General features: G+C 39.2%; 1 protein-coding gene across 1 annotated transcript; it reads right to left on the reverse strand.

The window, feature by feature from the left end:
- Positions 1-2,548: 2,548 nt before the first annotated feature.
- LOC311504143 (alpha-N-acetylgalactosaminide alpha-2,6-sialyltransferase 1-like) lies at positions 2,549-10,902 on the reverse strand. The gene is made up of 9 exons (XM_084567140.1): positions 10,697-10,902; positions 10,225-10,537; positions 9,841-10,003; positions 8,231-8,393; positions 5,411-5,549; positions 5,234-5,337; positions 4,564-4,647; positions 3,149-3,248; positions 2,549-2,818 (listed from the first exon to the last, which is right to left on the reverse strand). The coding sequence occupies exons 1-9, from the start codon at positions 10,795-10,797 to the stop codon at positions 2,615-2,617; spliced, it is 1,371 nt and encodes a 456-aa protein (XP_084423266.1). The 5' UTR covers positions 10,798-10,902; the 3' UTR covers positions 2,549-2,614.
- Positions 10,903-20,565: the final 9,663 nt, after the last annotated feature.

A 20,565-nucleotide genomic window follows, 5' to 3' on the forward strand; every position in this document is an offset into this window, starting at 1 on the left:
AATCAATCCTAAAAATGTGATATTGTTTACCTTCATAGTGATAAGTTTAATAGAGTCTCGCGAGATTTTTGCGGAAAAGAGAGAGAGAAAGAGAATAAGCAAGCGGGGCTTCCAGCTGTATTGCTGATATACCGTAAATTCCGGACTATAAGCCGCTACTTTTGTCACTTGCTTTGGACCCTGCGGTTTATACAACGAATTATGGATTCTTACAGCTAACGGTCACCAGGGGCGCACTATCATGGAAGCGCAGGAGCGAGACAGACAGTTCGCGCCAGGTAACGAGAGCAAAACAAACCAAGTGAGTCCAAATGCAGTACGAGAGCTGCTTTTAAGTTAAAGGCGATCGATCTGGCTGACTTTTCTGGTATAGTAGGCTGGTTATTTTGATACAGTAAACGGCCGTGTTAATGCATCTTTACTGCTGTGTTGGCTGTTTTCGAAAAAGATGCTGGTTATTTAGTTGAGCAGCGGGTTACTGCACGTTTGCTGCCGTGTTACAGGCAAGCACTTTTAAAAACGAATTAAATTTAGCCATTTAACGTTATTGCCTCGTCAAGCGTTGTAAGCTTTGTTTTTTGTTATACTGCACTACTACGGTACTATGACTGCAGGAAGTGCGCTAGGAGCGCACCGTTGTATTATTTGTGCACTGCACGAATGCTGTTTGTAATGTCAAAGATGTGAAAGTTTGATCATTGATTGATTGAAAGATTTATTGTGTTTCTCAAATGTAAATAAATGGGACGCTTTGCGTTTCCAAACAGTCATTTCTGTCCCGACAATACCCTCCGTGGTAGAAGAAACCCTTACGGTAATTAAACATTAAAACACCAGGGGCTTGGGTGCGGCTTATAGTCGGGTGCGCCTTATAGTCTGGAAATTACGGTAATAACCCGATTCATAACTTTGTAATCGGGCCATCGACCGGTTCGTGGTACATTTAGATCGGTCCAGGGGCTTGTGTATCGATGCACTCACATCTTTTAAATCAAAACCGATTTCCGATTCATATCGGTAATTTGTTACATCCCTAATATTTATGTTCAGTTACTGGTTAGTAAGGTATTCTTATACATGTCCTGCTTCCAAGATTCTAACTGGGATACAAACAAATAAACTAATTAACATTTTATTTAATTGTTTATTTTTGTCAAAAAATTACAGTTTTATTTTTGGTTCCTAAAGTGGCAGACATTCCCCATTTTTAATATTTAATTATTAACATTTGTCAATAATCATTTCCAAGAGACAAACTGCTGTAGTCTTTCACGTTATGTCTTCACCTAGTTCTAAATTAACTACTGATAATGTAGTATTATAGATAAAGTTCATTAATAAGTCACTGGTGCACTATCTCCAATATTAAAAAGCTCAACACAACAATAAAAGAGTACCAGACCATGCAACAATAGACAGACATGCTCCAGATTCTGCTGCAGATGAAATGGTCTTGGTAGATGAACAGATATCAAGAGGCGACTCTAGTGTGTTTAGCACACTGGGCAAATTTAAGGAACATATATACACACATGTCATTATGCAAAGTTCAAAATGCTCAGTGTGTCAAAAAAACCAAAAACAAATATGTGTATAATGTATATATTGTTTAAGTTGGCTTAATGAACATGGAATACATTCATGTTGGTGTCATATCATAAGTTGAAAAATAAACATCGTATTGGGTTGTAACAGTAACATCATTATAGAACAAGTTAAATTATATCCAGTTTTAGCTGCTAATGTGACTGACAACAGAAACTGTCGCCCTTTGTAAGAGCAAACGAGCAAGCAACATAGCAATAGGCTGAAATGGTTCCACCAGAGATGCGTAAGTGTCATTTAATATTAAAACCTTTGCAAAGAAACTACAAAGTACATTCGTGACACCAAATATTACTTTTATAACCACACTACCAGAAATCATAAAGTGTTGATAAAGAGAAAAATACAATTAAACAATAAACAGAACTTAAATTTTTTGTGTATGTAAGCTTATCTGGATAAAAATTATGAACTAAAACTCAATATTATACACCAATCAGGCATAACATAATGACCACTGACAGGAGAAGTAAATAACATTGACCATCTTGTGACCATATAATGTTCTGCTGGGAAACTTTTGAACCTGGCTATGGTGTGGATGTTACTTAGACATGTAGCACCCACCTAGACCAGACCAGGCACCCCCACCCCGTAGCAGAGTGGGGTTGCCTGTTCAGCCTGGTAGGTACAACTCAGAAAACATGAAAAACAGCACAAGGTGTTGACCTTGCTTCAAATTAACTAGATCCCAACCTAATCAAGTCTTTGTCGGATGGTCCACAGAGGCCCCTCCCCTCAACCAATAGGACCCAAAGGCCCCCACTATCAACATTCTGTAGCCAGACACCACAGGACACTCTGTTTTGGGGGCACAAGGGAGACCTACACAATATTAGGCAGGTGGTCATAATAATATGCCTGATCTGTGTATGTTTCCTGTTCATTCAGATTCTGGATTATAAAAATTTGGAAACAAAAAACAAAAAAACAAACTGCTTTAAACAAGGGGTTACTATCGTATATATTACCAAGGATTTGCTTCAACACATGCTAAATTCTTGATGTATTAGTGTTGCTCTGGCTTTTCTGTCACTGATTCAGATTTCTGATATAGCTGAAGTATTTTCCTGTTGTGAAGATTTTCCCACAAATTCTTCTCCAGATTGTAGTCGTGGTTGTTGTAGAAAATGACCTTGGTTTTAATCTGCTTCTCAAAATAGTAGTTGGAGTATTTGCTGTAGTCTTTTGTCATGAATCCATATGCATTCACCTGAGGATGAGAGAGAGAAAGAAAACATGGAGGACAGGTGAAGGTTTAGAGTTCTTTTGGTCATAATAATGAGCTCAATGAGCAGGTGTTTTTTCCTTGTAAAACATGGATTAAACCAATTAAACCAATGAAAACCCTTGACGTGGATTTGCTCCAATTTACTTTGAATAGGATTTCCAATGTTGGGGCTAACAGAACAAGATATTGCAGTTGTGTCCTAAAGCTGGGTATGAAACTGCTTCCAAAAAAAAAAATAAATGAAAAAAAATGCATTCATACCTAAAGCTGTCTTGGTCTTTATCAGTATCTATGTTTACCAGATTAACTTACTGTGTCGCAGGAATGCAGAGCCAGGAAGAGAGTGAAAGCCCCATTGGTTGGTCTGACTATCGGCCAGAATGAAGCATTCAGATTAGGTGACAATAAGAACCTGTCAGGTAATGAAAACACATCAAATCAACACACACATAGAGTTAGATTCATGTTTACCTATATGAAAAGACAATCTACAACTCCAAAATTGACAAGTAAAAAAAAATCTATTGGTTCCCTTTTCTGTTGTGTGCAGCATTTGTTATAATTGGTCATTTTAATCTTATAGTCTTCTAATCAACAGACAGCTTGGCAGGATTAAATGCTTTTGGTGACTGCGTGTTACACAGATGATACATGGCAACACATCTGTTTCACAGAAAGCCACACTTCTTTGAATAATCTTCTTAGTTTTTGTAGAATTATATGAAGTCATATCATTTAAATATTAGCCCAGGAGAGTGTATTTTTAAACTACTACTGTGTATATTATGCATATATTGTTGTATTACTATGATTCGTGAATTCATGTGAAAGCAGTTTGTTGAGGTTCATTGTGAAACACTCTTTAGAAGACCTGACCTCAAAATTATAAAAAAACACATTCATGTTCCAATGTGTCATGATGTTGAATTTTGAATGTATTGAGTAACCTTGTTTGGTTTTTCTGGTGTTTTGTAATCAGTTTTCTTGTTGAATTTAGGTTTTACTTCCTGTCTCACTGTTCCAGAGACTCTATATAATTATGCGTCCCCACTTCCTTACATTGGCTGGGGATACAGGCAGCGCCATCTTCCGACTTTGGAGCCAGAGTGTGCAGAATGGTCTGAGAGTGGAGGCACGCAGAGCTGCGTTATCGACAACCCGTCCACACTTCTGCCAAACTTGCTCGTGTTTTTGTTTAATCAATGCTGCTCTCTGGTTTCATCTGTCTCTAGTTATTCCATCAGCCCTTGTGTGTGAGTGAATATATAACCCTGCCTTTGCTTTTGTCATGACTTCTGCTACATTACCCCTGTTCTGCTACCTCTGTCAAGTCGTCGTTGGTTTTTTTTTCTGAGATGTTACCCTGTTTGTCGTACACTCGTGTTTCCTCATGTTCCTTAGTTCTCGTCTTGGTCTTTATCTGTTTTTTTGGATTTGTGTGTTCAGATCCTGCCATTCCTGCAGCGCCTTTTTTTCTTGTTTGTAAATATTCAGTTTTCATTTTCAAAAGTTAGCTTTGTTTCTTTCTTTTGTTCCCTGCATTTAGGTCCTACTGCTACATAACCGTAACAATAATGAAAAGTTATTACAAGAAAAGTACGTCATACATTTAATGAAAATTGTTTTATAAAAGAATGACTTTTGTTTGTTACCATTACAGATACATTTACAAAAGCATACAGTTTAAACCACAGAAAGTTTGGATGGGTGTTTGACAGGAGGCTGACCTGTTTCGTACGTATCGGAGGAAGTCTTGGTGCAGAACGTAGAAGCGGCTCTCGTTGTACTGCCCTGAGTAGTACGTCCTTGGCCTGAAGGGTTAAAATAGGAAAGCAACAGTTGAAAATGAAGGAACAAGCTGATGAATTTCATTTATGTTTGTACAACGTTGAGGCAGGACTGGGTGTTCTTCAGTTGATTTTATCAAGATTGTTGGTAGCTGTTGACATATGGGCGCACGCCTGCTTTATCAGAGCACAACAACAAAGAGTTTGAACTGAAAATCAGTTGAATGGCTCTACTGAGTCTGATGGACGTCATAGTAACAATGACCAACATAATGGCTTGGAGAACAAAAGTGTATTTTTAAACTCTACATTTGCTTAGTCATACATGTATTTCAATTTTGTAAATCTGTTTTGAAATTCAATGATACAATATACTTTCAGTGTCAAAGATTTTTTTCTTTTTAAATGAACAATGCGTACAGTAAGTAATCATTATGAAGATTTATTTTTAAATGTAAAAATGTCTTGTTTTCTCAATTTATTTCAATCCAACACCATAAAAACTATTTAAGTCACATACAAGACTCTATACAACATAAGAGGAAACACTGAGGAATCGTAAAGTTATGTTATTTTAGCACAGATGAAGAAAAAAAAAGAAAATATTTACAGCTTTTTGTGGTACGGGCCAGCACGGACTCTTTCTCCTTTCAGAAGCCCCTCCAGCCACTGGAAGTCCCTCAATCCTTCAGGAATCATGACGTACTTTATCCCCTGCCAAAGAGGAAGACAGACGTTATCTTCATTGTGAGTATAAACAACATTACACCATCTTAAGTTTCAGTACCTCATCATGAGGGGCAGACGTGTAGCCGTACTTCTTGAACAAATATAGTGATGTGGTGATGGAGTGGGCCGTGTGAACGTACACAGATGTTCTGTTTCCTACGTCTTCCTCATAACCCTGGGTCACGGCACCATTCATCCTGCCTCACAAACAATTCAAAACAAGAGGCTTTGCAGATGTTGATTGGTTACATTTTCATTTGCTTCATTTACATAATACTCAAGTGTACTGACTTCTGAGTAAGCACTACTATCCCTCTTTACATATTTTGGATGGCTGTGGCCTTCACCATCCAGAAGAAATGGTGCTGACAATAAAGCCACACTGTAGGCTAGAGCAAATCAATAAATAACATTGTTTTTCTGTATCCTGATATTAAGCTTATTGTTTTCCTATATAAAGCAACTAAGCTGGCTCCCATGTCTTCATTTCAGTACATATGTATAATGCTGTATATTATATACATTGTGTTTTTGTTCATTTTAATTTCTCATGGTTCAGGTCTTAGTTACCATCCTTTGAATTTTAGAAGCATTATGAATGTTGTTGTTCTGTTATTCTACCCCTTTGCAACAGACTGAAAATCTCACTATTTGATGGATTGCAGTTGCATTGCGTGTAGATATTCATGTTTACACGAATTTGTTGCAACCTTCTGAAAAGTTGTTCGGCCTCGAACAAAAATCTTTTTGTGCCAAGCTATAAACAGGTTTATTTCTGCTGTGATGTTAGACATCTTAACATGAGGGTAAATAAAACATAAAAGATTAATTACTCCTCCAACAGTTTGTTTTCCTTTACAATGGAGTGGACTTTGAAACAGCACACAGGTAGGTAGACCTTTATTGTAATATATAGGGCACAGTAATAAGTTAAATATTTGAGTACATACAACAGGCCAACAGTAAACTATAACAATTTTTTTTATATAATGTAGAAAGAAACCTTGAATAGATTTATGAGGATATAACTGGATCTAAGTGTAACAAACAAACAAACTCCCCAACAGAACACAAGTACAACATACCTCTATTAATAATGGATGAAAATGACGAAGGGGAAAGTTTAGGTCAGGGATGAGCTCCACTAATACCATTTTATATAAAATTGGCAACCAAAATAAAAATAGCAAAATTTTATATATTAATCCAATAATATTGGGTTTTCATAGAGGATAGTGCACACATACTCAAATGTGTAATAACTGATTGATTAATTAATTAACTTCATACATTCATTTATTTTTGCATCAAATGATGCCATAATGGGATACATCTAATAGGAAACACATTCTAAACATGTGATAGTAAAGGCCTAACGTAATGTCTAACAAATCCTACCAACAGGTTTGATCCTTTTTTCTTTGCCACTGGAAACCATTTTATCTCTGTCCATTATGGAGCCTGTAGAGTTGAGTATTGACTTATGGGTTAGTAAGTGTTTTGCTGATTTTAAAATGTTTAAATTTAAACAGAATTGTTGAACCTCCAGTTCAAATCTGACTGGACTGATCAGTTTGTTTTATTTTTTCGCGAACCAAACCAATGCTAAGACAACTTTCTTATTATGCATGCAGACCGTAGCCGTGAGTTGAAAGCGGCACTTCAACACTCAGCATGCTGCCAGTTTTAATGCCAGCTACTTCACAAGGACTGCCTTAGATCATCACTGTCATTCTCTCACTGACTGGAGAGTGAAACAACAACACTACTAATAACTTCATTGATATATATCACATTTTACACTTGATACAGAAATTAATTTCAAAGAATAGATAGATGCAAAGAGAGAACAGAAATGGTGGAAAAGACAGTACTACACTTTAAATACTAAACAAAGACATTAAAATAATACAAGAATTTTTTGTTATTGATGTTATTGGTGGTTGTCTGTCACTGGTCCAGAACATGGTCCACACATTTGAATTTACATCCTGAAAACAGTGATTTTGAACTTACTTTGTTTCAAGAGTGCTTTTTTTCCCCCTGGTTTCAAAACAGGCTTTGTCAACCGCAGACGTAAATGAATATTATTATTACTGCTAGAAATAACAATTACTGTATAGTACTACTACCACTAATGATAGTAATAGCAGCATAAACAGCATCTCCACAAAAAACAACTCCTTGGCTTGACATGCTTCACACTATTCAGCCCCCGGGTAAAATTAATTGGTGGACCATGCTGCAAGTACTTCAAGAGTCAAAGTGCTGCATTGGCATTCTGATGGAGATAGCTCAAATTTAGAATAGAAGTACACCACTTCTATCGATTTAATTTTTCCTTTATTTGACACAGAGAGTAAGGAAGAGAGAAAGTGAAGTATTAGATGCACAAACCCATAAACCATCATAATGAAGGATGTTTAAACATCCCAGACTTTCTCCTTTGTTGACACACTCTAAGCAAACACTCTGCCACGCACACACTCGTCATCCAGGACTGATGCTGCTTGTGCTTCTGAGCCAGCGAATCATAATCTGTTTGCTCTGGACAAACTAATCAACTTTACATGTTTTTATGACAACTGTCTGAAAGTTGAAGAACATTTCAACCACCAAGACACGGATCAAAGAGAAGAAATGGACAGATTTTAATCGCATGCAAATGTCGTGGGGGAATTTGAAGCCAAGGGGATGCTTACTGTTTCCACTGGAGAATATCTGTTGGTATTTTATTATGATTAAATAAATTTTTGCTGACATACATGATTGATTGTAATGACAATTTCCATCAACTAATTGGCTTTGAAACCTTAGAGCACATTAGGTGGGGCTTGACAAAATACATAACTGATTTTCTTCCCACACTCTTTCTTACCTGAAAACATAATCATGACAGTCGATCTCTGCGCCAACTTTGGAGCCACTGAGGATTCCTGCCGTACCCACCACAGCGCAGCGCACACAGCCATCACCTCCTGGTTTTGGAAGGAGCAGAGGCTCTGTTGGCTTTGGAATCAACTTCAGTGAAGGCATCACATCTGCAAATAAAAAGAAAACACATGAAGGACAAAGGAGACTCCTTTGAGGACAGCAATGTACGCATTTTTACCAGAGAAGACAGATGGTTTAAAATAAGCCAAATTGGAAAACCCCTCTCTGAACAAGGGAGGTGGACTGAGCTGTAATGTGCCATCAATCTACAACGCCCGTCACCAAGAAGTTTCACCCTTGTTTACATCTTGAGACTGAAGTCTCCCGCAGGGAAATTGACATTTCCATCGCATACAGCACTGTCAGTCATCCATGTACACGAATTAAACCCCAAATACCCAACACCCAGAAAAAGAATAGTAATAAATATGTGACTGTACATACATGGCTGTTGCATAAATATTGTGATTGCACATGGTTGAAAGGAAAAATACCAACTGCACATTATTATTGCACCCATGAATGGTCAGAGAATCAGGAAATCAGGAAACTGGCTGCCCCCCGTCTTTCAGTCCCTTTCCTTTTTGTCCTCCTCCCCCCCAAGTGAGTGGTAATTGAACAGACACAGATTAAAATAAATAAATAAATAATATATTATAAATTCCTACCACATCTGACACGAGGCAACATTTTGCATCTATCAACTGGATATCTATCAGTCCATCTATTAACTGGATATGATTTCACATTGTTTTTATAATGATAACCCAGCACATTTTATCCTGTTACAATCCAACACATCATTTATTTTTGATTATTTTCAGAATATAATTTTATTATAATATGTGCAATATTAGGTTGTGCAATATTATTTTAGGATTTAAGATGATTATATATTTATGTCTTTATCAGCTCCTGCACTTTATTTACATGTTTAACATTTCAGTAGTTATCTGATCCCCTTAGTTAGTTAGAGAAAGAGAGTAATCTTAGTTCCTTCTTTGTTCAGGGTGGGATAGTTAGGGGTGTGACAGTATCTCTGTGCGTGTTTAACGGTGGAATAAAGTTGTGTGTTTACCATCCTGCTAATGATTAATGAAGATTAATATGGTGATCATCTCAGCATATGGTTCTTTTTACAAAAGTGTCACCCAGTTACAAAAATGGTTGGCCAAAATGGTTGAGTACTACAAACAGGTAGGACTTTCTCTGGATCTTATGACAGGAAAGCAGGGTCCGGTTCTACTCTCCTGGCCTGTATATTTAAAACCCATCTAGGCTCAAAATGAATGCGTTTGATCTGTTATTAATAAATCCTGGGAGAATAATCTCTAATCTTTTTGTCAGAATTTTGCAGAAAATGTTTAGATCTGAACATAGAAGACTTATTGGTCTCAAATTTTCACATTTATCATTTGGCTTTTTGGGTTATATATATCCAGAAAGAGGAACATGAATTCAACAACAATTTGTTTCTAGTATTGCTTTACGGCTGTTATTCATCAGCCCTGTACATTGAATACTGCCTAGGCACAGACACACATAAATACCTACCATCGTACTTATACTCCATAAAACCAAAAGGATTGTTAAAATGTGAAAGTCGGTTCCATTCACTCATGTTGATGTTGTCTTTGTGCAGAAACAAACGTATGTTGGGAAGAAAAGCTTTCTTAAAGCTCTCATCCTTTGAGTTTCGCAGAGCCTGGGCACAAGTCTAAAAAAGTGATAAAATCTTAAATTATGAAACAAACCAAACATTGTCAGATGATAGAGAAATGACAGTCATCATTCAAATAAATTGATTCATCCACTGCAAACAATAAATGTATGCAGGTTATGCTAAAGCTGCTGAGGAGTCTTCAGCCGTGCCAACCCACAAACTTTAAGTTAATGCATTTAAACAGATTCTGTTCTATCTTGTCTCAGCGTGCTTACTGTCTGTCTAGGTGGGGCATCCTGGTTATAAACATCCTCAAAATCCCACTTTGGAAGCTTCTTGAAGGATTTCTTGGAGAGGATGGGCATTGGCGTCTCAGCTGCGGCTTCATTTGTAGAAGTGCTCAGTTGATCCATTTTTGGTGTTGTCACTGGGTTTGGTTTTGTTGAAATAGTTATTTTCGACTGGTGTGTTGTGGTAAACACAGCAGGACGTGGAGTCAAGTTTCCTTTTTCTCCAGAAAGTGTAAAGTCATCTTCATGTAACCTGTTTCCCTTTGTGTGTCTGGCTTTTCCTGAGAAAGTTGTCCAGCTGAAAATTTAACAAAAAAAGTGTAACATAAGAGATATTTTATAAATGTACAAAAAGAAATGTACAGAATTATCTTATAATTTACGTGCAAAAAAATATAAAAGTTATAGCTTCCTTTCTGTGTGCTATTTGTGGGCAAAATATAAAAGCACAACTTACCTGAAGATTTCTACTGAACCTTCCCATGGTAGAATAAAAAAATTAATGCAAAGTGATATCACAATTAACAGAGAAAAGGTCCTGGTGGCTCGGACTGCCATCTCTGAGAAGTGGGGGCTTTTTAGTTGAATGAACCAGAGTCAAGTTGTTTGGAGCGTCTTTCTCTCCTGAAATTTACATACTTGATCCATTTGATAACGTAATTGGGCAGGGTTGCTTGGCATGATGCAAAGAAGGTCAATAAAATGACATCAATCACACACACCTAGCTTTACAGGTATCTGGTTTATTTCACAGCAACATGGGTATTATGCAGAAGTAATTTTGTGGGTTTTTACACAGATTTAATTACTACAAAGTTGATCATTTTATTTAAAAAAATTTAATAAATAAAACTATTTTTGACCAAAGCACAAAACAAAACTGAAAGAAGCAGCACTCCTTTATACATGTGAGGCCTTATTTGTCTCCAATTAGAATATTTCCAGCAGAATATTTACATTTACGATAGGTGGTTGGGACAGGAAAATAAAGTGAGTGCGGTTGGTGCAAGAGTGGAGTGTACATCTGTGTTGAGTACTGCGGACAAGTTCATGTGAGTATTTGGAGAAGTCCTTCAGTGGTGCATGAAAGTAAAAGAGCACACTCCCTGTGGAATATATGCAGGAGAGAGGAGTCTCAGATGGAGTAGAGTCGGAGCTGCTCCTCTATGTCTCCGTCGGACATCTCCCCAAACGACTCCTTGTTGTCCTTCAGCAACTGGAAGATGGCGGCCAGCTGCCTGCCTTTCTTTGGCACATAGGATACCAAGGACGTGTCAGCCGTGAACACAAACATGGAGGAGTTGACAGGGCTGTTCTTTGTAGTCAGCAGTTGGGGTGGGAGCTCAGACTTGTTTCCCACCATGGTCAGCTTCCTCTTTAGGAGCTCCTGTCCCAGCTTGTGCGAGGTAGAAAAAAACTGTCGCATGTGATGTTGTGCCCACTGAGTCCCTGAGTCATGTCAAGGACAACTCTCATTCCTTGATTTTTCTCAGAGGACCCTCCATCAGGTTTCCCTGTGTGTACCTCCAAGTTCCAGGCATATGAGGAAATGGCATCACAGGCAGCCCAGATCTTTATACCATATTTGGCAAGTTTAGACGGTATGTACTGCCTAAGGGGGCAGCGGTCTTGAATGGCATCAGCTGCTCATCAATGGTGACATTAGGCCCAGGGTTGTAACACAGCGGGAGGCGGTGCACCCACTTGTCCCACACAGTCCTGATGGCAGCTAGCTTGTCTCTCTGTCGTTGAGCTGGTCTGTCATCTCAGTTATCAAAGCGGACAATCCTGGAAAGTATGTGGAAGAGCCATTGTGGCATGGAAAAGTTCTCTGCCAGTTTCTGCATCCCACAGGGATTCCATGGATTCCCCTTTGGACTTGAAAACTCCAGCAAGGGTATGAACCCCGAAATAGGCTTGTCAGTGGGTTTGGTCCAACTCCTTCCACCTTTCTCCAAAAACACACCTTTCTTCTAAATTACTGCAATCCAGAATTATTTTCTGGATGGGATCTGGAATAAAAAGCTCAAAAGAAGACTTGATGTCCTGTACATGAGTCACTGCCATCCGTGTTGGACCTGGTTGCATCTTGATCACATTGGCAGCCATGTGGGATGGCACATTTCTCGGGGAACAAGACCATTCAATTTCGCCATTTTTTGACATCCACCTTTCTTCACCTGCTAGCTGATGGTGGGCTTGTCCTAGTCCTGGTTCTGGTTGCTGACGGGCTGGCTGCTGACGGGCTGGTCCTGGGGCTGGCTGCTGACAGGCTGGCCCTATGGCTCATCTTCATTTTGGGAGTAGTTGATGCTCTGTCTCATCCTTGTCTTCCAAGTCACTGTCAGACTCTGACTTTTCTGAAATGGGATCCTCACCTTCGGAAACCTCTTCCTCTAAATCATCATCAAAAGTTTCTCTCTCTTCCAAAATTAATTCCAAGGCCCTCTGTGCAGAGAATCTTTTGGCCATCTTGATTATTTGTGATGAGAAACCATGCTGGCAAAGCTATATAGACCCTTTTTCTCTTTGTACACATTGATGACATAGAACGTACTGTATGTGTGCACATTTTGGCAACGGAAGTATGGTGGAGATAAACAGCTTGTCAAGCTATGCCACAGGTTTATCAACTAAAGATCGTGAATGTTACCTTCACAGGTTGACTGACAAATTTAGGGATGGCTCGATCCGATACTTAGGATCGGTATCGGCCCGATATTGGTCAAAATATCAGGATCGAACATCGAAAAAATAACTATAGCCCGTCCGATCCGATACCTAAGCCCAAATGCTCAACTTAACTTTGCGCGACATGCCGTAAACAGAGAGCACCTTTTAATTTCTCATGGTTCAGGTCTTAGTTACCATCCTTTGAATTTTAGTAGCATTATGAATGTTGTTGTTCTGTTGCTCCACCCCTTTGCAACAGACTGAAACTCTCACAATTTGATGGATTGCAGTTGCATTGCATGTAGATATTCATGTTTACACAAAGGCGTTGCAACCTTCTGAAAAGTTGTTTTGAATCATTTCTTTAAGAGCTTTTAAGAGTTTTGAAGCTCAGTGTGCTGGCACTGGCTGTCACCATCTTGGCAGTAATTTTAATCTCGAATGCAAGTCAAATTGTTAAATTATATAAAAAGTCAACCTCAAACAAAACAAAAAAAAACATTTTGTACAAGGCTGTAAAAAAAGGATGAACTGCTTTATTTTGACCTCGCTCCACGCTGTACTCTCGACCATCAACCTAAACGCGTAGAACACGCTGGCGTTATAATACATGACATAATGCAGCTGTATATGCTCCTTAACTAGCTTAGCCGCCCGTCAACTAATCAATATGCGTAAGACGCAGCCATGGCCTGCAGGAAAAAACGCAAAGTCAACCAGGAAAACCTCCAGTTCAAATCTGACTGGACTGATCAGTTTGTTTTATTTTTTAGCAAACCACACCAATGGTAAGACAACTTGCTTATTATGTATGCAGACCGTAGCCGTGAGTTGAAAACGGCACTTCAATACTCAGCATGCTACCAGTTTTAGTGCCACCACAGATTTTGCCACGCATGCACCTCGTCATCCACGACTGATGCCGCTTGTGCTTCTAAGACAGCAAACCATAATCTCTGTTTGCTCTGGACAAACTAATCAACATTACATGTTCTTGTGACAGCTGTCTGAAAGTTGAGGAACATTTCAGCAACATATTGATTCTGAGCACACCAACAATTCCACCAAGACACGGATCAGAGAGAAGAAATGGACAGATTGTAATCCCATGCAAATGTTATGAGGGAATTTGAAGCCAAGGGGATGCTTACTGTTTCCGCTGGAGAATATCTGTTGGTATTTTATTATGATTAAATCATTTTTAACTGACATACATGATAGATTATAACCACAATTTCCATGGCTTTGAAACCTTACAGCACACTCGGTGGGGACTGACAAAAAAAGTAAAAATAAAATAAAAAAAATTTTCCCCACCCTCTTTCTTACCTGAAAACATAATCATGAGAGTCAATCTCTGCGCCGACTTTGGAGCCATTGAGGATTCCTGCCGTACCCACCACAGCACAGCGCACACAGCCATCACCTCCTGGTTTTGGAAGGAGCAGAGGCTCTGTTGGCTTTGGAATCAGCTTCAGTGAAGGCATCACATCTGCAAATAAAAAGAAAACATGTGAAGGCCAAAGGACACTCCTTTGAGGACAGCAATGTACGCATTTAACCAGAGAAAACAGATGGTTTAAAATAAGCCATATGTTAAATTGGAAAATCCCTCTCTGAACAAGGGAGGTGGACTGAGATGTAATGTGCCATCAATCTGCAATGTCCGTCACCAAAAAGCTTCACCCCCGTTTACATCTTGAGACTGAAGTCTCTGGCTGACTAGCATTTAGGTGGCGTTTTTCCAGAGCGAGTCACACCGACGAACACACAAGTATTTGGCTCGCACCGACGTTGGCTACATATGTAGGTTACGGCATCTATGTCCCGCAGTACTTAGAGGCTTAAGTATCTGGTCATCACTAGTCATGTGAGTTACTGATGAGCAGCACTCACAGATGTTCCTATTTAAACTCCCCGCCAGTTTTTATAGTACGAAAGAAGTTACTTGGATGAAACGTCAAGAAACTCTACAAGTCCAGTTAACCTTATTTCAGCTTGTTTTGTCTGGATATACCATGGCCTGGGTGACTGAGAACCTTCACAGAGATTAGATAAATATGTTAGTACTTACATATTAACCCATGGACAAGCAGGATTACACAATTTCATAAAAACTAAGGAAAAAAAACAAGAAAGGGGAACGGGGAACTTTACAGTCATCAATACTGGCATATATGTTCTATATTCGTATAGAACAAAATGATTTACAGAGGTAACGTTCACCACCACCCCCAAATACGTATCCAATGTAAGGTACATATCCTTGTCTGTACTTTATAAAGGTAAAAAATATGCTTTGAAATATTTGCTGTTTGTCTTTCAGATTGAATGTGATCCTTTCCACAGGTAACCGAGACTCTTTTTATAGCTTGACCTTTCAGGTGTTTTAGATTGCGAGGATTCAAGTGATATCGCGATCAACACATTTTGGAAATTGTTCACCTTTCAATGGGATTTATGATTAAGACTTTCTCACATGAAGACACAGCAGAGGTGGCCATGTTTGATTTTGATACTAAAGGTCCTATAACATACAGATTTAATAAAATAAATAAATATTATAAATTCTTACTACAAATGATTTCGGGACCAAAAGGGGTCTTCTCTGTCAGGAATTGAATTATAATAAATTTGAATTAGGTGAAAGCAGAGGCGGATTTAGGTATGGGCGACCATGGGCAGGTGGGAAGCGGAAGTTAATGCTGATCTATCGAGTAGCAGACCTCTATAGTAGACTACAATGTATTTAATATGATGCCATGAAACGCTGTCAAATATACCACAAATCAGTTCATTTATCAATTTATTATTCTGTTAATTTAGGCCAATAACAGAAGTTATGAGCCTATACAAGTAAATAATGAAATTAATACTAAAGCAGTTTACACCATCAGGGTGAATTGGTTTAGTCCTGACTGTTGACTGATGGGTAATGTAGTGATTCTCCACTGCCAAATTAACACCATGGAAATGAAGCGGTCAAAGCATCCGGTGCCCAGTTTAGAAAAGAAGAAAAAAGATAAAGGTACACTGCTGCCATCTATGTGTACTTATGAGAACTACGTCAGCTTGTTGCTGTGTTGTTTGCTCACTATACTCTGACACAGGGCAACAGTTTGCAGGGCTCTGTAGTTTGGAATGCAGGCAAGAGTGACATCCGTCGCAGGAATGGTGTTCTTTCATTAATAATATTATTATTAGTGTTGTTGTTATTAATAACTGCTCTCAGTTTTAGTAACAACAAAAATACATTACAGAGCAGTATTCTGTCCATGTCATGGATGAATGTCTCATATATGCCTCTTGGACACTAATTTCTACAGTCACTGGCAAGTTAAAGTTTTTGACCGTGCTGGTTGACTTCAGTGCCTGCTGTTTGGCCTGGTGCCGCTTACTTTCTATGTGCCTTGTCACATCCCGCACACCTTGATGGGCACAGGAGTTCTTTTGGTGGCAGATAGAGCACCAGTGATTGGAGCTGGTGCTTCCTACAGTAAAAAACTTTAGATTTATAGTTCCCTGGTCTGTGTGTATTTGTTCTGCCAGAAGTTGGTTGTAGCAGAATCATGTGAACAATTCTGGGATAACAATGTTTATATTTTTTTTTCATTGGTTGTTGCGTTATCTTACCCAGATACAATAGTGCTTCTGATTGACTATTGTGTAGCCCGCCCCTTTCTTTTTCTTTTTTTTTTTTTTGATTGACAGGGAAGTGGCAGGCTCGACTCAGAGCTCCATGGGAGACGTACTAGATTCCTGCCGGCTCCATAGCATCGTCTGTATCGTCTGTATCGTTTGTATCGTTTGTATCGCTTGTATCATCTAATTTATCATCTGCCCATCTCCTTTATTGTAAATTATGTTATAGTTCATGTTTATAGTCTACTCACATTTAACGAACAAATCCATCTGTATAATATGTTTATAGTACTTCATTCAATCATTGTGTATATCCTGCTCATTCACCTGTATATATGGTCTCACCTGTACATAGGTTTCAATAAAATTGAATCTAATCTAATCTAATCTAATCTAATGTATATATTGTTTTATTACATATATTATTTTGTTCACTTCTGCCAGATTACAGTTGTGCTAAAATTTGACTTTGAGGAAAACATTTTAAGTTCTTATTTGCTTTTTAACTGCAAGTTAGACATTGTGCAATTGTTACTGTAAGCCAGGGCATACTGGCTAGTTTAGCATAAAAAAAATAAAACGCATTGTCCGTTTTTACGCTACTTTAATCTGTAGCTTCATGTTTAAAGGACACCAAAGTGAAGAAGCTTATTTCTCTTGTTATGAAGTTATTTTAACTTCAGGAACTAGACCACACCCCATATCATTCTATTTCCCCTGTGTATAGCCAACTATCTTGTCAGCACAGATCTGGTTGTTGCGGTACACTGATTTGTGGCATTATAGTCCATGATGATCTCTGTTTTTTGATGTTCCTCGTCACAGATTCTCCCATCCCTGTGCAGTGTGCTCATGAGTGTCACATTCTTGCCTTTCTTTGGCACATAGGATACCAAGGACGTGTCAGCCGTGTACACAAACATGGAAGAGTTGACAGGGCTGTTCTTTGTAGTCAGCAGTTGGGGTGGGAGCTCAGACTTGTTTTTCTGTATTGTTCCCACCATGGTCAGCTTCCTCTTTAGGAGCTCCTGTCCCAGCTTGTGCGAGGTAGAAAAAACTGTTGCATGTGATGTTGTGTTTAGACGGTATGTACTGCCTAAGGGGGCAGCAGCCCTTGAATAGTATCAGCTGCTCATCAATGGTGACATTAGGCCCAGGGTTGTAACACAGCGGGAGGCGGTGCACCCACTTGTCCCACACAGTCCTGATGGCAGCTAGCTTTTCTCTCTGTCGTCGAGCTGGTCTGTCATCTCGGTTATCAAAGCGGACAATCCTGGAAAGAATGTGGAAGTTTTCAAGAGACACTGTGGCACGGAAAAGTTCTCTGCCAGTATCTGCATCGCACAGGGATTCCGTGGATTCCCCTTTGGACCTGAAAACTCCAGCAAGGATAAGAACCCCGAAATAGGCTTGTAAATGGGTTTGGTCCAACTCCTGCCACCTCTCTCCAAAAACACACCTTCCTTCTAAATTAGTGCAATCCAGAATTATTTTCTGGATGGGATCTGGAATAAGAAGCTCAAAAGAACACTTGATGTCCTGTACATGAGTCACTGCCATCCGTGTTGGACCTGGTTGCATCTTGATCACATTGGCAGCCATGTGATCAACATTTTTTGACATCCACCTTTCTTCACCTGCTAGCTGATGGTGGGCTTGTTCTAGTCTTAGTCCTGGTTGCTGATGGGCTGTCTGCGGATGGGCTGTTCCTGGGGCTGGTTGCTGACAGGCTGGCCCTATGGCTCGTCTTCATTTTGGAAGTAGTTGATGGTCTGTCTCATCCTCGTCTTCCAAGTCACTGTCAGACTCTGACTTTTCTGAAATATGATCCTCACCTTTGGAAACCTCTTCATCTAAATCATCATCAAAAGTTTCTCTCGCTTCCAAAATTAATTCTCTGTGCAGAGAATCTTCATCTTGATCATTTGTGATAAGAAACCATGCTGGCAAAGCTATATACTGTATATTGTCCCCCTCACCTAATTTGCAGCTGGTATAAAGTATGAGAAAATAAAATTGGTTCTCGCTATACAGAGGGTAAAATGAGTGGGAATGTGAGAGCAGACAGGTGTCGGTACTTTAATTTTGCAACACTGTTGCAACCTTGTGTGGGATGGCCCAAAATTCTCACACACCCACACACACAGGTGCACATATTGAAGGTAGACAGTACCTACAATTTCCCAGTTTACAGACATTTATTAGCCCCGGGTCCAGTGGACCTGAACACCCTGTGAGGAATATAAATGTGTAGGGGTCTGTGTGTCTCTAGTGTGTTTAGCGCCCTGGGCGAACTTCGGGAATATATATACACACGTCATTATGCCAAATGCTCAATATGTCAAAAAAACAAAACAAATATGTGTATAATGTTTATATCTTTTAAGTTGGCTTAATGAACTCAGGACCTCATCAACAGCATGGAAAACATTCATGCTGGTGTCATATCATAAGCTGAAAAATAAATATCTTATTGGGTTGTAACAGTAACATCATTATAGAACAGGTAAAATTATATCCAGTGTTAGCTGCAGAAACTGTCAGTATAACGAGCAATCAACATAGCAACAGGCTGACATGGTTCCACTATCCGTCCTATTTCATTATTATATGCATGATATCATCATAATACTCATAAGTAGATGACAGCAGTACATGTTGTCCTTGACCTCTTCATCTCCATGGTGTTAATTTGGCAGTGGAGAATCACTACATCACCCATCAGACAACCAAATTGTGCAGATAACACCTAGCTATATTTCTCCCTAAAACCAGATGAAACGAACTGCTGATTAAGCTCCAAGCATGCCTTCAAGACATAAAGTCTTGGATGACCCGAAACAGAAGTCATTTTATTGGGCCCTAAACATCTCAGAGATTCGTTATTTAATCACCTGGTTTCTTAGGATGGGATTACATTGGCCTCCAGTACTACTGTGAAAAACCATGGTGTTATATTTGACGAGGATATGTCCTTTAAATCGCACATAAAGCAAGTCAACTGGACTGCCTTCTGTCACCTGCGTAATATCGTCAAAATTAGGAACATCCTGTCTCAGAGTGATGCTGAAAAACTAGTTCATGCATTTGTATCTCTGAGGCTGGATTACTGTAATTCATTACTGTCTGGCTGTCCAAATAGCTGTTTAAACAGCCTCCAACTGATTCAAAATGCCACAGCAAGAGCATTGACAGGAATTAGCAAGAGAGATCATATTACTCCAGTTTTAGCTTCTCTTCATTGGCTTTAAAATCTAGAATAGAATTTAAAATCCTCCTCCTTACATACAAGGCCCTTAAAGAACTAGCTTTATCGTATCTGAAAGACCTAATTGTACCATATCATCTGTCATAGCCCTGGCTCAGAGAGCAAGACAAAGTGGGAGACCACACACTTTTAACGTAACTTTAAACTGAACTTTATTACCCAAAGCAACATAATAAAGAAGTCTGCAATCTGTAAAGTCAGTAATTCATGCAGTGTTGTGTGTAAATGAGGTGTGGTGTGGTGATAAAACAACGAAACACAAACAGGCAGCAAGTGGTCAGAGAGAGAGACATGTGTGAATGAGGAGCCAGCTAAATAACCTGGGCCCAGGCTACCCAGGTGCATGACATCAGCAGCTCCGCCCATCTTCCTGAAGTGAGCCTGCAAGAGGAAAAACACAAAGACGACCCAAAAAGAGGGAGGGGTCGTCACACCCCCCCACATAAGAGCGGAGTCCTACTAGGTACTCTGCCAAAGTATGTCAACTATTTACAAAATACAGAACTTCTATCAATACCAAAAATGGACCACATCCACAGTTTTCTCTTAACAGCATTGACAGAATGACAACCTTCCACAGCTTGTATGGGAGTGACAGAAACAACTTATACCTTCTCCCGATCCCTCTGGACAATCTCACCCCCTCCTCAACCCGGGTACCTACAGGAGCATTTTTAAGAGAGCACCAGACAGCCCAAAAGGAAAACAGGAAAAAGCAAAAATATGGTGACATTAGCAATAAC

Source organism: Chelon labrosus (genome assembly GCF_963514085.1).
Source record: "Chelon labrosus genome assembly, chromosome: 19".
Taxonomy (NCBI): domain Eukaryota; kingdom Metazoa; phylum Chordata; class Actinopteri; order Mugiliformes; family Mugilidae; genus Chelon; species Chelon labrosus.

Coding starts and splice junctions, on each gene's coding strand:
- LOC311504143 (XM_084567140.1), bottom strand. CDS start 10,797: ATGGCAGTCCGAGCCACCAGGACCTTTTCTCTGTTAATTGTGATATCA. Junction 5,550..8,230: donor TGTCATGATTATGTTTTCAG/GTAAGAAAGAGT, acceptor TTTGTGAGGCAG/GATGAATGGTGCCGTGACCC. Junction 5,338..5,410: donor CGTCTGCCCCTCATGATGAG/GTACTGAAACTT, acceptor CCTCTTTGGCAG/GGGATAAAGTACGTCATGAT.